This window comes from Lepisma saccharinum, chromosome 12, assembly GCF_977018435.1.
Source record: "Lepisma saccharinum chromosome 12, izLepSacc3.1, whole genome shotgun sequence".
NCBI lineage: Eukaryota > Metazoa > Arthropoda > Insecta > Zygentoma > Lepismatidae > Lepisma > Lepisma saccharinum.
In genome coordinates this window covers 23,314,893-23,328,176 of record NC_139240.1, presented here as the reverse complement: position 1 = coordinate 23,328,176, position 13,284 = coordinate 23,314,893, and the positions used below count along the sequence as shown (strand labels likewise).

The window sequence follows — 13,284 nt, the reverse complement described above, 5'->3', positions numbered from 1 at the left end:
CTCAGATTCCTTATTGAACGTCCAGCTCTCACATAGTACAATGTTGTGTATAAAGTCCTTAACATATTGTATACAAAATTATCGCATCTAGAAACGACGATCTTGGACGTTTTCCCACTCGTTCACAAATTACATATTCTAGGTGATGTAAACGCAGATTTCCTATCTCCCCATAAACCAGAAACAGTATATTTACAATCAATAATCGACTCTTTCAACATGGTCCAGATCATTTACCAACCAACCAGAATAATGGCAACAACCCAATCACTCCTCGATGTAGTAGTAATGGATGACCCAGATCTTGTACGCTCATTTAACGTAAGTGATCCAGTCAGAATGTCTGAACACTGCTTAGTAAATGCGACACTTGCCATTGAAAAAAAATAATTAATTAAACAGTTTATCAAATATCGAAACTTTTGTACCCTCAACAGAGATATTCGATACGGATGCTGCAACAATTGAATGGATGCAAATAGATAGCTTCGACAACATCGACGATAAAGTGCACTTCAAAAAACTCTCTGTGGATATCCGAAAATACAAAACTACCTAGTCATATCATAAATTCTGTTACAAAGTTTAGACAGGGATGGCAACACTGGTTGGCAAGGTAACCTCGCAATGTTGGATCAATAAACAACCAATGGCATTGTGTGTCTGGCTATGGTAGCAGAAAGTTGAATGGAGTGGGGTGTATACGAGAACCGTGTGGCAGTAATCGCACTGCACAAAGTTGGCAAATCACCATCGGACATTTTCAACCCTGAAAAAGCTGAATATCAGCAGGATGTTCATGCATAGGACCATCAACAGGTACTGTGACACAGGGACAATTGAGTACCGCCCCAGGAAAGGTAGACCTCGCAGCATGAGGAGCCACAAGCTTGTGAAAGCAGTGACTGCGCAGATTCGACGAAATCCTGTCAGGAAACAAACAGTGATGGCTCGAGAGCTGAACATTTCGAAAATGTCGGTGTTGCGTGTGTGCTCCATGCTCACCAGCAAAGTACTGCTCACTCCACAGTTTCAGGTCCAGAGGGAGCAGAAAGCAAAAAGACTCCTTCAGCATTATGCAAATGGTGGCCACAGGAGATCCTTTTAACGGATGAAAAAATATTCATGATTGAAGAGTGTTACAATCATCAAAACAACCATGTATATGACTCGACATCCCAAGAAGCTCGTGAAAACACACCATGGATTCTCAAAGGCCATCATCCAGCCTCAGTGATGGTTTGGTGAGGGTTTCGTACAATGGCACAACTGACCTCCACTTCTGTGAACATGGTGTGAAACATCTGCAAAAGTGTACCAAGCAACAGTGTTGGAGCTACTTGTGAAATCGTTGACCCGCACCATGTTCAACAATGACCCGTGGACCTTCCAGCAGGACTCAGCACCGGCCCACAAGGCAAACACCACACAGGAGTGGCTTCAGCGGAATGTGCCTGATTTCATTGCTCCGGCTGATTGGCCCTCCAGCAGCCCTGAGCTCAGCCTATTGGACTACAGGTTGTGGTTCGTTTTGGAGGGCATGGTCTGTAGGAAGAGGCATCCAAACCTTGCGAGTTTCAAGCGTTCTCTTGTGAATGCAGTGGCGTACTTTCTCCTCGAGACTGTGCATGCTGTGATCGATGACTGTCCTTGGAGATTTCGGGCATGAGTGAAGGCCAGAGGTGGCCATTTGGAACAGTGATTGGTGCTCTGTGTTGGCACGACCTGTACCTTTGTTACATCCAAATAAATACACTAGCTTGCTCGCTGTGCTTGTAGTTCATTATTACCTTTGTAACAGAATTTATGATATGACTACGTATTTAGGAAACTCTGAGACAATGCAATAATAAAATATAAGTGTGCAAAAACCCACGCAAACTGGGACTATTACAAAGAACTGAGAAACTTTACCACCTTGGTCCAAAGGCAGAAAAAGAAAGCTCATTTTAATCATCACCTCCGATGCAACAATAACAGCAAACAGTTGTGGAAAAATTTTAAAATGTGGGTGTATATACTAAAAATATCAACAATGTGATACCTTCCGATCTGAGAAACGTGGATTCAATTAACTGACATTTTTCTAGCGTATGCAGCAAAACGGATGTTTCAGAAGATGCCGTTAACAAAACTTGAGACTTCTTTGATCGTAACACTTTTTAACGAAAGCGCTCAAACTTTCCACCTCCAAGAAATAAACGAAACCGAAATTATGAAAGCGATAAACAAAATATTATCCAATGCCTCTGGTAATGATGGAATATTCATAATAATGATTAAACTATTATTACCGCACATCTTACGTCCCCTGATGTACATTGTAAATTTCTCTTTCTGGACTGGACAATACCCGGCCAGCTGGAAAACAGCATGCGTTGTTCCGATACCAATGAAAAAAAGTAATAACGTCCATGAATGACCTTCGACCAATACGTCTCTTACCTATATTTTTCCAAATCACTGGAAAAATTGTTTACAAGCACATTAATGACCTAGATCCACTTCCAAAATGTCAATCCAGTTTCCATCCTTCAAACAGCATGGCAACGGCATTACTTAAAATCACTGACAATTTATTACGATCAATCCCAGCTGGAATTTTCTATTGGTTCCAACTAAAATTTCAATTTGATTGAATTGTTTTCAATTGGAATGAATTGGATGCTATTGGTTGCAATTGGAGTGAATCAGATTCTATCGGAATGTATTGGTTTCAATTGGAATCTCAACTTAAATCAATTGCAAAATCAAGACAATTTCCAATTGGCGAGTTGTATCCAATTGTAACTTTGTATATATTGTAGAAGCAATATGTTATCAATCCATTTATTGACTCAAAGCATAAGTACTTTGATTCTTAACACCACATTTTCTGTGATTTAGAAGTTAATTGAAAAAACAGCACACTTGAGCTGGATTTCTTCTGAATTCTAATGCATACTACTGATGTCAGATTTATCTTAATAAATACCTAACAAGAACTTTTTCTTAAGAACCAACCCGATCTTAAAGGAGCTAGTAGTTGGAATAAATGTTCACATTAGTTCTTGTTTCTGCAATATGAAATGTCCATGGTTATTCTTATGTGTATGTAATGCAATTGGAAAAATGAGCACTCTTTTGATCAACTAAGTCAACCTCGACAGTGTTTTGTTTGTTTATCACTTTCTCAAGTGCTGTGGGTCAGATTCTATGTTTAACCTAATTTATTGCTGTTTTCACAGTATAAAGGAAGAACAAAATATACATTTATGACTGAAGCAGCATATTTTTCGATTTTCTATAAGTGTGTTAATCACAATGAAGCTACAGAGTTAAAAATGTGTTCATATATTTGAAAAAGTTTTGTATGTGAAAGTTTTTCTAAGTTACAAATTCCACATGCTTTACCAGAGATTTATTTCAGTTGTTTTATACGATTTCTCCATTGCAATTTTCACAAGCAATCTATTGAAAACAATAAAATACTTTCCAATAGAAACTAATTCAATACAATTGATCGATTGGTTCTGATAGACTAATCGGTTCCGATAGTGTCTAAAAACTCATATTGGCTATCAAAACCAATTGGAAGAATTTCCAGCTGGGATAGACAAGAGAATGCCAGTAGCATTAGTATTACTGGATCTCATTAAAGACTTTGACAGTGTTCATCATGACCTGCTCTTAAGCAAATTCAAATACTACAATTTTTCACCTCCTGCTCTCTGATCGTTTAGATTGTATCTGAACAACAGACAACAGAGAGTATACATAAATGCTACCATGCCCCCTCCCTCTCTCACCCTGCCATTGGAAACTGGTGTCCAACAGGGATCCCTTCTAGCCCCTCTCCTCTATACCATTTTTACAGACGACATACCTTCCATAAACAATCACAGTAAAGTTCATCTTTACGCAGATGACACTCATCTACAAATTCCTTTTCCACCGAAATCGCCAGATGCAGCCTTTGCTTAATGATGATTTATCCAGCATAAATACCTGGTGTAAAAGTAATGGTCTAAAAATAAACCTACAAAAATCAACTTTCTCCCTTGTTGGTTCCCGAAATAGTCTCTCTGATAAATCCTAATGAGATATGCATTAAACTAGTCACATTTATAAACCCTTATTCAACAGATGTGAAAAATCTAGGCGTCATTTTCGATGAACAATTTAACTGGGATATTCATGTCCAAGAACAAATAAGAAAAAAAAGCTTACACTGTGCTAAGATCGCTGTACAGCTTTAAAGAATGCCTAAAAACAGAGATTAAAATGAGACTAATACAATCATTGATCTTTCCTATACTAGACTACTGCGACATAATTTATGGACCAAATATAACCGTTCGAAACAAAACCAAAATTCAGAAAGTCCAAAATTCATGTTTCCGTTTCGTGTACCATATATGAAAATATGATCATATCCTCCCAACCCTAAATGCAAACAAAATGTTGAACATGGCCAGATGACGAAAATTACATCTGTGTTGTTTTATTCATAATCTTTTACAAACAAAAACACCTAAAAACCTATTTCAGAAATTCAGAAGGGGAATACATGATTACGAGACAAGGGAAAAATAGAAAAATCCAGCTCTCACGAATAATAGCTCTCATCTCTGAACCAACTTCCTAAAAACAAGTATTATCATTTTCATTTTGCTTGTTTACATTCCCCCTTACATGTTGCCAACCCTTGACTCGAACCCAGGTCTCTGGCATTCCATGCCATTGCTCTACCACTGAGCTACCAAGCTAGCCTGTTTTTGCTTGATTTTTCCCTTCCGTTGTTTTACCTGTGTTGAATCCAGTCGAGCCTGCATTTTTCGCCTACAATTCTATGCAATCTGTGTAAATAATATGTGGAACTTTAAAGTTTAAAGAAATTTAAAATGGTTCTCATTTGATGAATACTTAGAACTGTGTTTCAACACCAAATTTCTGAACTATTCATAATAAAATAAATAATACAATCATATATAGTGTTTTATTATAAAAACACAGGATATTATATACAGAGTGCAAAATAGAAAACAAAACATATTTTTAAGGTTCTGCCAGTTCACATAAACCAATGAAATTATATGGTGATTTCTCAAGAATGGAAATTTTTGAAATATACTGATATTACATGTTATAACTTACAGAATTCTTCAACATGCATAAAACAATATATTCATTCTCATTCACTCAGAGTAACTCTTAAACAAACCCAAACTTGATCACAAGTTCAGTGTGATTCAAAAGTGTGGAATAACCCATATCATTTCTTCAGATATCAATGTACATGAGTGGAAACATATGAAGTAACTGGAAGACAACTTGCATCATCCCTATCCAACATCTTGAATTCAACTTTACGTATTCAAATGGGAATAGGGGGCAAGTGACACATCAAAATCATGTGATCTTTTCTGGCAAAGAGAATGGTGAAATCCATTTAACAATGTCTTTAATCATTATCAATTTATTCAATGTTAAGGATAAAGACTGCCATTGTTGTGTGCATGCTATTCATCAATGTTTGTTCCTTGTTATGCAGTGAACCAAGATGCCCATTGATCAAAGAGCACATTGACACTAGCTTACATTGTGGTGAACAGAGTGCAAGGAAAGTTGTACTCTCTTCAACTGCAGACACACTGAGAGGTGGCTGGCCAATTGTTCATAGTGCAGTGGAGAAACTTGTCCACAAGTTAATGCAAAGGGAAAGTGTGTGTGGTTACTATCAAGCAACAACCATGGTGCTGGCAATGCATGTGAAAACAGTTCTGTAGGAATGCTGATATTGTTGATATTTATGAGCACGTCTCGAAAGAAGTCAAAAGATGAAAATTAAATTCATCAATTTTAAGTTCAAATTAAATGTTACACTATTACCTTTTTTCAGTGAGAGAAGCATCTTTTTAAGAGCTACAAGCAGTGGTTTATAAATATCATTTTAACATGTTGTATTATGTAATCTGCTGAAACATGATCATGTGTACATATCCGACAATGTGCTCAGCTCAGGCCAATAAAATCCCTATCCAAAATGGTCACAACATAAAAATCAAATATCGGTATTATCTTTCAACTACTGGTGACATGTTTGAAAGCATGGTTGAGATCCCTGCTGGATATAGAGACATTCCTCCTGATGTGCATACAATTGATTCTGATAATGCAGATCTCAAGATCCTAAAACATGTGAGATGTGCACAGATTTCTACTTAGAAATACATTTAGAAACACTGATGGTATGATTTCTAAATATTCAATACAGATCATTGTTTGCAATACTTCCTTAATGACTTCTGTTTGGTGTGTAATCTCCTCACATGCATAATAACTTTGTGTTTGTAGACAAAATATTTGATTCAAATTAAACAATTAATAGATTTCCCTTTCTTGTGTGTGTCCCTATATGTTCTCTGAAGTAATCTTTACAGGAAAATCTTGTCACAAATTCAGTTTCTCTTTGAGATGAAACATCCTCATATGCCTTTCCAGACAAAACAAATGTTACAAATTGAACAATTTAAAGGCTTTTGTTTAGCATGAATGCACATATGCAAATTAAGACGTCCTTCATATCCGAAACATTTAATCAAATTGAACATTTAAAATATTACTCTTGACTGTCAAGCTTCATGTGTACATTATGTGCACACCTCCAGACAAAACATCTTAGTAAATTCAACAATGGAAAAGCTTCTGCGTTCTGTGAATGCTCACATGCACATTAAGTAGGCCCTTAAAGGCAAAAACTTTGTTCTAAATTGAACAATTAAAAGGGTTCCTTTTTGAGTGAACATTCATATGTACACTAAGATCTCTTTTACAGGCAAAATATTTACTGCAAATTGAACAAATGGAAAGGCTTCTCTCCAGTTTGAATCCTCACATGTTTATTAAGGAGATCTTTATGGCCAAAACCCTTGTTGCAAATTACACAATGGAAAGGCTTCGCTCCAGTGTGATCCCTAACATGCTTATTAAGATGAACATTACAGGCAAAATCTTTCTTGCAAATTGAACAATTAAAAGGCTTTTCTTTTGAGTGAACACTCATATGCACACTAAGAACTCCCCTACTTGCAAAATCTTTGTTGCAAATTGAACAATTGAACACTCACATGCTTATTAAGATTTCCTTTACGGGCAAAATATTTATTGCAAATTGAACAACTGAAAGGCTTCTCTCCAGTGTGAACCCTCAGATGCTCATTAAGATTATATTTATGTGCAAAATCTTTGTTGCAAATTGAACAACTGAAAGGTTTCTCTCCAGTGTGAACCCTCACATGCACATTAAGATTATATTTATGTGCAAAATCTTTGTTGCAAAGTGAACAATTAAAAAGGCTTTTCTCCAGTGTGAACCCTCACATGCACATTAAGATGAACTTTTTGGGCAAAATCTTTGTTGCAAATTGAACAATTAAAACGCTTCTCTTTTGAGTGAACATTCATATGTACACGAAATTCTCCTTTACGGGCAAAATATTTACTGCAAATTGAACAATTAAAAGGCTTCTCTCCAGTGTGAACCCTCAGATGCTCATTAAGATGAAATTTACGGGCAAAATATCTATTGCAAATTGAACAATTGAAAGGCTTCTCATTAGTGTGAACTCTCATAAATGTTTTACGCTCAGCTTCATGGACAAAAGTTTTATTCGAAACTGAACAATTTAAAAGCATCTGTGGTTCATTGGTTATCAAATCTCCTTTGGCAGAGAAAGTGTTGTTGGAGATGGGATCTATACTTTGCTTTCTCATGTTACTAACTCTGGAACCATCAACATATGTCTTGCTTGGAAGGGTTTCTTGTGAAGGTTCAGCCTCAAAATTTTCTTCTCTACTCATACATTCTGTAATTTCTCTTGGCTTCTCTTGTTCTCTTAACTTTCCTGCAGACACTGGCAAATGTGGAACTGACCTTGGGACATCTTGTATCTGTTCCTCCACATAGTTCTTGATCAGGTAGCTGAAAAAAATATGATACAAATGTAGTTTCAATTTCTGAGTAAATAATGAGAATGACTGACATGTGCAAATCAATGAAATGAAAGGAGAGTAAAATAGACTCTTGTTGGTGATGTACTCTTGAAAAAGTAAATACAAGTATATTATTATGTAGAACTTTCAGCAAAAAATGCTGGCTCCACCAGGACTCGAACCCAGGTGTCTGGCATTCCATGCCATTGATCTACCACTGAGCTACCGAACCGGTCTGGCTTTGACTGATTTTGACCTCAGTGGTCAAGGTCAAACTCTGGTCTTACACTCATAAGTCTCTTGCAGGCAGGGAACCAGTCTGGGGGTTGAACATTTGTAAGTAATTCATTCACAGTAGTCAGAATTGGGGGATGCCTTAAATGATTTAGTTGTTGCATTCATCTTACATATTTAGCTACACACTATGTCTGCTCCAATAACATTTATTAGGCACAAATACATGTTACCCTTCACCCTTCTCTTTCTTTACAATGCTTTCAAGATTGTAAGTACTTGTAAAGATGAATGCCATAGAAATTACAAATTGCTTCCATAAATATTCTCTACATATTAAAATTACAAAGAGTCATTGTAAAAGGGCAAAATTCTTTTAAAAAATTCGGCAATTAGAAAAAGAAGCTTCACATATTTAGTGGTTTTCTGAGTTTTGAACTTGCCTGTACATGGTCATTTATTTCGGTCCCCACCTCCTCCTCCTCCTTCTTCTTCTTCTATTGAACTGCTGCCCAATATCAAGCTCTGGCCTCCATGCTTCACTGTCCAAAGCTTTCCTCCTCCAATTCCTCATTCCTAACATTCCTTTCACATCTTCTTCCACAGCCTCCATACATCTTCCCTTGGGCTTCCCTACAGATCTTCTACCTCCTATTGTACTATATGCATCTAACTTTGGTATGCATCCATTCTTTGGACATGTCCTGCCCACTCTAGTCTTTTAAATTTTATAAAGTGGGATATACATAAATCTTTGTATAGATGGTACAATTCATTGTTATATCTTAGTCTCCATCCATTCCTGTCTCTCACTGGTCCCCATACTCTTCTCAGAATTTTCCTTTCATAAGCATCCAGGTCTATCTTAGATTTCTTATTGAATGTCCAGCTCTCACATAGTACAATGTTGTGTACAAATCCCTTAACATATTGTATACAAAATTATCGCACCTAGAAATGACGATCTTGGAAGTTTTCCCACTCGTTCACAAATTACTTATTCTAGGTGACTTAAACGTGGATTTCCTTATCCCCATAAACCAGAAACAGTATATTTACAATCAATAATAGACTATTTCGGCATGATTCAAATCATTAACCAAACAACCAGAAAAAAGGCAACCACTCAATCACTCCTCGATGTAGTAGTAACGGATGACCCGGATCTTGTACGCTCATTTAACGTAACCAATCCCGTTGGAATGTGTGACCACTGTTTAATAAATGAGACACTCGCCATCGAAAAAACAAAATTAATTAAACAGTTTATCAAATATCGAAACTTCTCTACCCTCGACAAAGAGATATTCGATAGGGATGCTGCAACAATTAAATGAATGTAAATAGATAGTTTTGACAGTATGGACAATAAAGTGCACTTCGTTACTCAAAATGTAATAAATCTCTTCAACAAGCATGCGCCCCTTGAAATTAAATAAAACCAAAAAACTCTCCGTGGGTATCTGAAAATACAAAACTACTTATGAAGCTCCATGACAATATCCTAATAAAATAAAAGCGCACAAAAACCCAGGCAAACTGGTGCTACTACAAAGAACTGAGAAACTTTACCACCTTGGTCAAATGGCAGAAAAATAAAGCCTATTTTAGTCATCACCTCCGCTGCAACAATAACAGCAAAGAGTTGTGGAGAAAATTAAAAACGTGGAGTGTATATAGTAAAAAGTAAAAATATCAACAATGAGATACCATCTGACTTGAGAAACGTGGATTCAATTAACTGACATTTTTCTAGCGCATGGAGCAAAATGGATGTTTCAGAAGATGGCGTTAACAAAACTCGAGACTTCTTTGATCGTAACACTTTTAACGAAAGTGCTCAAACTTTCCACCTTGTAATGATGCGATCATTACTGGATCCTTTTTTATAAATTGTGTAAGTCTATGTATTCCTGTACGTTTCAGTTCTTGGCCTTCTGGGAGCGGTAAGTTTCCAGTAACGGTTTAGGTCATTAGCGGAGCCTATAAATAGGAAGGGCAGGGGAGCAGTGGGTCTCAGATGTTTGGCGGAGTACAGCAATGTAAGAGGTATCTTTTTCTCTGAGGGGAGCGGCTGGGTGAGTTTTCTTTCCTTACTATGTGAACCGACAGGGATGTTAACTTTCTTTCTTTTAATACACACACTTGCTCTTATCACAATATTCCAATAGTTTATTTCATGTGGGAAACCGGGTACACAACACACATACCTTCAGCCACCTTTTTTGGTACTGAGGGTTATATTTTTTTTACTCGTGGAGCCAGTGGCTACGCGAGTCTACACTCTCTCTTCGGGAAGGGGGACAGGGTACACCGGAATGTAATTTTGTGAATAACGGCCAAGAATTAACTTCTGTAAATATAATATGAATAAACCAGAGGCGTGGCGTGCATGTAACCGGTGTTACCGCAGGTAACAGCAAAATGTAAAGAAATTAAAAAGTTATTTTTCTCAATAAAATAACAACATTGTTAAATAAGTTGCAGTTGAGTGTATATTGCAGAGGACATTTTTTCTGCAGCCGACAAAAGCGAAGAGACAGGCCGTTCCGCTACCCACAAGAGGAAAGGGCGCCAATGCAAGGGAACAGCGGGGAAAGACTTGGAGGAAAGTGTACTAGGGTGTTATTCATATGCCTGTTAAGGGGCCCTGTTGCCACTGCGGAATACCGGATCAGCAAGTGTTGTCACATTAGATTTTCAGAAAAGAGCTAAATCCCGCCTAAAACGGGGATAGTATTCTTCTGGAGCAACAAGAGCTAGACTGCAAAGCCAAAGCTGGATTTAACTACAACTGAGACCGTTTAGTAAAAGACGAAAAGATAAGTACTTGATGCGATTCGTGATTTGGACAAACCTTGCTCCAAAAAAATACGTTGGCAACAGTAGTACGTAGATCTGGACTTCCCTCCCACCGCTGGAGGAGGGGAATTCTGTGGTCTGCTCAACACAGCAACGTCAAACTGACCCGAGTGTGTGGTTCTTCCTCCCCGTTCCACCTCTTTGCAAAGAAAAAGAGATGGTTGACAAGGATCGACTACTATTCACTGGATTTTCGCAGTAACTCTCTCATGAGTGGTAGTTCTTTCTAGGAGTGATTGTGGCTAAATAAATCATTGAGCAGATTGAAAAAAAAAAAAAAAAAAACTAGATCAAAGGCATGTTTTTTGGGGGGGACGGTAGAGTGGAGATGATAACGTCTGATGGCCGGTAACACTTTTGAAAAAGCCACGCCACGCCATTGGAATAAACATATATATATCTAAATGGAAATGGGCGTTAAGCTATAATTTGAAGAGGTACGTGTCTACTGCCTAAACTAGCATCCACAGGACTTCAGGTACTGCAGGTTTTGAACCTCAGGACAATGATTCAAAAATGTATGGTTGTGTGTATTGTGTATGTTGCTGAGAATCGGCTTAAAAGCACAAAATATACGGATACATACTGGGGGCTCAGTCAGGGATATTTTTTTGTGAGCAGTACTGAAGGCATATGTTATTGCAAAGTGGAAAGAAAGTAACCGAAGACAAAATGCCAATTCAAATAGACAGGGAGCTCATTGGCAAGTTGCTAGCAATGCGAACTTGGAAGGAAGGCCTGAGGATGATATTGTTGGGGAACTTGAGAGACTTTCTCTAAACCTTACGCAAGGAACTTTGGCAAGAACGGGAGAGGAGAAAATGAGCAAAATCTTAGAAAAAAGCAACATTAACATTCTGATCTTTAAGGGAAACGTCAGCGATGTAAGTCCACACGATTATTTGTATGAATTACACAATTATCAAGAAATCACAGAAATTGGCGATACTTTTCTCTTAGATAGAATCTTTCCGCTTTCGTTGAAGGAAATCGCTGCAGATTGGCTCAGATTTTCGAGACCATTCGGCACTTTTAGGGAATTTGAGAAGGCGTTCTTGGAAGAATTCTTTAGTGTTGATTATGTTTCGGAAATAGCAAGGATCATTCAGAACAATTACCAGTCACCAGACCAGTCTCTTCTTGCATTTATTCGACACACCATGAAGCTTTTCGCAATGAGGGAGAAACGGGGGACAGAAGACGAGATTATCCAGCACATTTTGAAATTTTCTCATCCTAAATTCAGAGCACACCTGTACAACAGAACATTCGCAACAATCAAAGATTTGGAAACCCATTCTATGGCCATTCAAAAGAGGTTGTATTCAGAAGCTCTCTACTATTGCCCGGAACTGAGGGACAACAGTTCGCCGCATCTGTCCCCCGTGCCGATTTCAGTGAGTGGCACAAGGCAATTAGAAGCCGCGGGGACAATGAACCCTTTCGGCCACGTGGGAACAGAAGTATCAATGAGTGCCATAAATCCGGGTCTTTTCAACCGCTTGAGCCTTTCCGGGAATATTGGAACCCCGTCGAGAGCAGAAGAACCAAGAACCGGTGAGGAGAAGGGGGTATGATGGTCCGCAGAAAGGTGCCACCTGTGCCGTTTCTAAAGATACCATTAGACCAGAACAGATAACTCCGGTTCTTGCACACGTAGAAGGAAAGCAAAACAGGGGGAGGAATAGGAAAATACGCAACTGCAGAAATTTCACTTCTGGCGACAAAAAACCGTTAGTCACCTGTAAGGTTCAGGGAAAGGACTTCTCACTATATATGGACTCTGGTAAGTCTGTGAGCACCATGTCTGTTGAGATCGCAGGAGAACTGGAAAAACAAGGAAATAAGATTAACAATAAACGTATTAATATTTCTTTGGCAGTAGGCTATGTACAATCATGTGGGGAAATGTATCTTACTGTACATTTGAATGGGATGAAATTTAAGCATTAATTCGTTGTTCTGCGCAATTGTTTCACGGGATTCATCGCAGGTCATGGGTTCATAAGGAAGGCCGGCATATCGCTACTTTCGAAGCAGGGAGGCTACAGTTTTGAGGACAGTAACGTCATTCATTTATTTTCTGCGGAGAAGAGGGAAGTGGGAAAGAGGCTTCCGTTCTCGCAGCAGGGGAGAACGTCGACTGTGGAAGCTGGAGCTGGACTAACCGCGACGATGACCACGATGATGACTGCGATGATGGAAAGAAATGAA

The 13,284-nt window shown here is 38.2% G+C and overlaps 1 protein-coding gene across 1 annotated transcript; it reads left to right on the top strand.

The window, feature by feature from the left end:
* Window positions 1–793: 793 nt before the first annotated feature.
* Window positions 794–1,108, top strand: LOC145996268 (uncharacterized). Its single transcript, XM_083132695.1, has one exon. The coding sequence runs from the start codon at window positions 794–796 to the stop codon at window positions 1,106–1,108; it is 315 nt and encodes a 104-aa protein (XP_082988821.1).
* The last annotated feature ends 12,176 nt before the right edge of the window (window positions 1,109–13,284 follow it).